Genomic DNA, 5641 nt, shown 5'->3' on the forward strand with positions numbered 1-5641 from the left:
GGAGGCGGGGTGGTTGCGCATGTCTCCCGCCGCTTCCCCACGGCCTCAGGGCACGGGCGGCGCTCACCCACGCACTCCAGCAGGTTCCCGTCGTAATAGAAGCCCTGCTTGCAGTAGCACTCGTAGCCGGGCTGCGTGTTCACGCACTTGCCCTCCTTGCAGATCTCCGCTCCGAACAGCACGCACTCGTCGATGTCTGTGAATGGTAAACCGCGGGCGCCCAGCCGCGTCTACTTACGTGGCCGCTCCACCCTAGCTGTTCGGAGCGAAGTAAACCCAGCCCGACCCTAGGGGCTATTCCCGGCTGGGACTTAAGAGTGACAGGGCGGGGCCTACTGGACGGGCGGGGCAGACCAGGAAGGAGCAGGGCCAGGTGCCAGCGACTGACCAAACCTGCAGCGGTTCGAACCCGGCGAAGCGAATTTAAGAGACGGGGCCGGTGTCTGAAGTTGTATTGGGGCTTACCACGGTGGGCTGGGATGCCATAGTTGACAATGTTGTTGTCCTGGGTGTAACCTTTTCCATCCGGGCACAGGCTGTGGAACTCAGCTGCAGGGAGGGAGCGGCAGTGGGGAGGGTAAGAGGAAGGCTGAGCACGCACGTGCTGGACGTCAAGCTCTGGTCGAGCACGCAGCCTCATTTTCCAGCTGCCCAAGGGGGAAGCCCTTTTCCTCCATTGGGGAAATATAAGATGAAGAAAGGTTCTGGGAGGGGTCTGCTGGGCTCCTGACCTGAGCTGTAGACTGGGCAGGGGTAGATTTCGCAGTGGTCCCCCCAGCCAGCCCCCAGCGAACAGCAGCATTCTTGCTGGGTGACATTGGTGGCCAATACACTGTCGCAGAACACTGTGTCGTCGAAGTTAAGGTAGCACTCCTTCTTGTGGTGGGGCTGCTCCACTTCTGAGGGTGGGGGGAAGGCAGCTCAGGGTCATAGACAGGCTGCCTTTGCCCTGTCTACCCTGCCCACCAACCCCGCTCCTTACCACCCACTTTCTCAGCTCCAGGTGAAAGCCAGACTCCTTTCCAGGTCTGACCCCACCAGGCGAATGAGATTTCTTTCTGTTCCCCAGATTAGAAAAGGTAAGACCAGGACACAACTCGGAACCCCAGCTGCAGCTCAGGCACTGTCTATTCCGGGGAGGGAGCCAGGCGGACACTCACCCTCACAGCCACGCTGGTCCTGGGTGGGTGTGAAGCCCTCATCGCAGACACAAACATAGGAGCCTTGCAGGTTCTCACAGGCCCCGTGGGGAAGGCACAGGCCAGGGTCCTGACTGCACTCATCTATGTCTGCAGGGAGCAAGGGGAGCAGGCAGCAGGCACAGGCGTGGCCAGAGGGAAGCCTGGGGATGTGCCCCAAAGGCCTCACAAAGGTTCAGAATGTGAAGTTCCACTGTGATTTCAACACACACACACACACACACACACACACGAGTGCCCGGCTACCTCGGTTAACAAAGTACACACCCAGGATGTCCACTCATGATTGCCTGCGCCGGGGTAGGTTGTGTGCATTTTCCGTGTTGTCATTCTTTCTAAAACCTTGGTCCCAACTGACAATAGAAGGGTGTGCTAACTCTCAGCTGGGCATTTGAGGATTTTCAGTTTGGTCTCCCAATACCATTAAGTCTCATCACCTTTCACTCTCACCGCACCCCTCTAACTCTGCTCGGGGCGCAGGTGCCTACTCTCTGAAAACACACTAGTTCCTCCCAGATCTCTAACTTTGTAAATTCTATTTTCAGGCCTGGAATACAATTCCACATCTGTCTCTGTTTAGAGAATCTCTACTTATGCTTCCAGTCTTAGTCCAATGGTCACTGTCTCATTGCAGTTAAATACTAGTCCAGACCTTTCCTGACACCCCGCACCTGGAACTGTGAGAATGAATCTACATCTTGCTTCCCCAGCCAGGAGCCCCAGGTCACTGCTGAATACTTACTCTGTAGCACAGAACCTGCAAATACTGAGCCCAGTGCTCAGTAAACACTTGTTGAATGAATGCGTGTATGGCTGGGTTGATAAGTTAGATTAATACGCGATTATCTGTAAAGACCTTAACAAACTGGTACATATAAGCACCACAGAAGTGCTGCCATTATTACTGTTGTTATTCCGGGTGAAAGAATGAAAGAGTGGTGGATGGACGGAAAGACAGGCTGATGTGCTCCCTGCCACTCCCCTCAGGACCCCTTGGCCAATGCTCCATACCTTGGCACTTCCGGCCACCCACTAGTCGATGCCCTTGGGGGCAGAGACATCGGTAGGAGCCATTGGTGTTGATACAATCACCCCCAATGCAGGCTGCAGGGAAGTCACACTCATCAATGTCTACAGGGGATCGAGAGGATGGAGAATCTTAGTGGTTGACCTCCCCCGCCAAGCCTGAGGCTGCGCAAGCTTCACCCGCAGAGCCCTGGTTTAGTCCCATGTCCTTATCCAGGATCTGGATGGGGACTAGACCTGGGCAGCGGGGGCCTGGAGTAGGGAGGAACAGGTCAGCGCCCAGGATCTAGGACCCCTTACCCTCACAGCGGCTCCGATCCCTTGTCAGATGGTAGCCAGAGAGGCACTGACACTGGAAAGAGCCTGGTGTGTTGGTGCAGATGCCGTTGTCACACACGTCCCCAGCCTCACACTCATCCACATCTGCAAAGTACAGGGGATGTTAGAGGGCCAGGTTGGGGGTATTCTGGGGCCCCTACTATTCAATTCCCACTCAATGCAAACTCTTCACTGCTTAATGAGAGAATTAAGGGTGTGGGTAGGAGAAAATGCTTCTGAAAACCATTGTCCACATCCTTCCCCTCTTGCTTCCCTTAGAGCAAGAGCTGTCCCTCGTCCTGCCCACAGCCAGTTGCCCAGGATCCTTTCTCCATCACCTCCTGGCCCCTACTGCTCCTGTCACCCCTGCCCACTTTCCCGGCACCTCCTCTGCAACCTATATCCTCACATCCCACCTTTGCAACCCCAGGTCTTCTTCCTCACTCGCTCCCTCTGCTCCTACCATGCCATAGATGCTACCCAGCCAAGGCCATCGGCAACCTTCTGGGCTCGCCAGTTCTTATTTTACAAGAACCTCCTACTGCACTTAGCAGTTCTCTCCCTTCCTGGAAGTCTCTCCTCCCCAGCTTCTCAGATGGTGCTCCACAGGTCCCTCATTCCTCCTCTCGTCATCTACCATTCTCCCCTATCTCCTCCTGTTCCTCCTCCCTCTCCTGCCCTAATGTGGCAGTGTCCACAAGGTTCTGCCAGATGCTCCCCTTTCCTGACCCACCATCCTTGGCTGAGCAGGCCTACTCTCAGACTCCAGAGCCCCCACAGTCCACGATTCCAGCCAGGCTCATCTGGCCCAAGACTCTCAGCCCACTCTCAGCATACCCTCTACTGTACCTTTAGCCCATTCAATTTGTCCAATGTGGAGCTCAGCCTCCTTTCTCCCAAACGTGCCCACCCTGAGGACCCTATCTCAGTGAGCAGTACCACTGAGTCACCTGAACTGGAAATGCCAGGGTCCATCACCCTACTCCTTCACCTAGCCACCCAGTGAACAAGCCCAGAGCACTTGTTCGTTCTTTCTCTCTCTTTCTCTTTATAGGGTAACTCACTGTGTTGCAATCCCCCTGCCTCCGCCTCTGGAGCTGCTGGGACTACAAACACACACTACATTATGAGGCTCTTAGCATGACCCAGGGATCAAACTCCAGCCTCCCATGTGGCCTCCACCTCCAACCAGCAGAGGCAGATAGTGAACACTACCATGGCTAGGCCTGGTCTAATACTTCTCTAATATTACATCATCTCATGGCCATCCTGAAGCCACTATTCTCAGCTCATCCCCCAACCCCCTCAGTCTGAAGTCTCTTCCAAAAAGCTCCAGCCACTGTCCACACTCAGCAGCAGGGGCTTTCTACCATAAATGGTGAATCTTGTCACTCTTCCCCTTAGAATGCTTCAGGTTTCCTGACACCTTCAGGATAAAATTCAACCTCCTGGCAGAGATTAGGGGCCCCTCCGAGGACAGAGGGATGGGGACCTGCCCCTCTCCAGTCAGCCTTACCCCCCATCCCTTAGTCACTCACTCCTCACCTCTGAGTCAGCCATGCTGAGCCCCTGCCTGGCATGCTGTTCCCTCTCATCCTTCTTCACTCTGCTAGTCCCTATTGATGCTTTCAGACAACTCAGACCTCTCCCTCCAGTCCCACTGGTGTTTCCAGGGAGCACTGGCTCCATCCAAGCCCATGGTGCTGCACTGGACAGCCTGCGTCTTATTTTCCCGTTTTCCTGAATCCCATCTACCCTAAGCAGGTCTTGTGCTGCATAACAAACATTAGTGCAGGGGAGACTAATAACATATCCCTTTCCTTGATTTCTTTCTGCAAAACTTAGTAACATGCTTCGCAAACGCAGTTTGAAACCCTGTCTCCTAAGATCTTTCCTAAAGGAAATTCTGGTGGTCTCTTTCTCTGCAAGGTTCGCGGAGAAAATGAGTGACAGGCTCAGGGAGCTGGGTATGAGTGAGCCACACTCCACCCTCTCGTTTTACAGAGCGACCCTCTCCCTGGCTTAGCGCTTGAGCGGTGGGTGGAATGCGGGTGGAGGAGGGTACTGGAGCTCACCCAGACAACTGCGGCCGTCAGGCGCAGGTGCGTAACCCTGGGCGCACGTGCAGCGGAAGGAGCCGGGGAGGTTCTCGCACCAGCCGGGCGAGCAGGGGCTGCCCTCAGCGCACTCGTTCACATCTGCAATAGGGAGAGCTTCACTAGGACTCTGCCCACACCCTACAGCACTGCGCAATGCCTGCTGTTGGTCATCTTCCGGCATCGCAAGTGAGGAGTGGGTGGGGAAGCCACCGCCCAGGAGACATCTCCCACCGCTGCCGCCCCCGCCCCATTTGGAGCCAGGATGGGCGAACGAGGCCCCGCCTTCTAGTCTAACAGGCCACTCCCATTAGTTTCGAGGTCCCGCCCTCACCGCGGCAGGCCCCGCCCCCTTGACTGCGGTAGCCGGGCTGACAGGCGATGCACTTGAAGCTCCCGGGTTTGTTTTCGCATTTGCCATCCGGGCAGGAGCTAGGATCCCGGCATTCGTCGATGTCTGCACGAGAGGGAGAAGGAAAAGGTTGTGCTTGGGGACAACGTAGCTAATCTGGGGCTCAAGGTCCTCAGCAGGGCCTCCTCCGCCATAAAGCAACAAAGTGAATCTCTCTGGGCTCCCGGACACCAGCTTCTAAGAGGCTCAGACATAAGCAGAGATAGGAGTGCAGACCCCCCCAACCTCGATCCACCACCCCAGGTCGGTGAACTCTAATACCCAGTTGGTCTGGATGGGGTCCCCCACCTTCGCATACGGGCGGCCGGGAGGCTTTGAGCCGGTAGCCCGGGTAGCAGTTGCACTTGTAGTGACCAGGAAAGTTGATGCAGAAGCCCCCGTCGCCGCACAGGTGCGGCTTGGCACACTCGTTCAGGTCTGAGCGGGAGAAAAGGAGCGCGAGGAGGATTCAGGGGGCGGGAGCGGAGGTTACACAGAGTCTAGGGGAGAGCCGTCTCCACCCAATTTGCCCAGCGCCGCCCCTGGCCCTGGCGGCGGCTCTCACCCACGCATGAGCGCCCCCCAGCGCCCACATGCAGGCGGTAGCCGCG

The 5641-nt window shown here is 56.3% G+C and overlaps 1 protein-coding gene across 1 annotated transcript in view; it reads right to left on the reverse strand.

Annotated features, from left to right (window-relative positions):
* LTBP3 (latent transforming growth factor beta binding protein 3) overlaps positions 1-5641 on the reverse strand; it is a 17861-nt gene that overhangs the window by 3123 nt on the left and 9097 nt on the right. Inside the window, exons 14-23 of the mRNA XM_006149943.3 lie at positions 5596-5623; positions 5340-5468; positions 4974-5096; positions 4619-4741; positions 2526-2648; positions 2211-2330; positions 1161-1289; positions 732-899; positions 466-549; positions 7-196 (exon numbers count right to left, since the gene is read on the reverse strand). Of these exons, the coding sequence (XP_006150005.1) occupies positions 7-196; positions 466-549; positions 732-899; positions 1161-1289; positions 2211-2330; positions 2526-2648; positions 4619-4741; positions 4974-5096; positions 5340-5468; positions 5596-5623 (1217 nt within the window). The remainder of the gene's footprint in view (positions 1-6; positions 197-465; positions 550-731; positions 900-1160; positions 1290-2210; positions 2331-2525; positions 2649-4618; positions 4742-4973; positions 5097-5339; positions 5469-5595; positions 5624-5641) is intronic.

Source organism: Tupaia chinensis, unplaced genomic scaffold (genome assembly GCF_000334495.1).
Source record: "Tupaia chinensis unplaced genomic scaffold, TupChi_1.0 Scaffold000273_1, whole genome shotgun sequence".
Taxonomy (NCBI): Eukaryota; Metazoa; Chordata; class Mammalia; order Scandentia; family Tupaiidae; genus Tupaia; species Tupaia belangeri.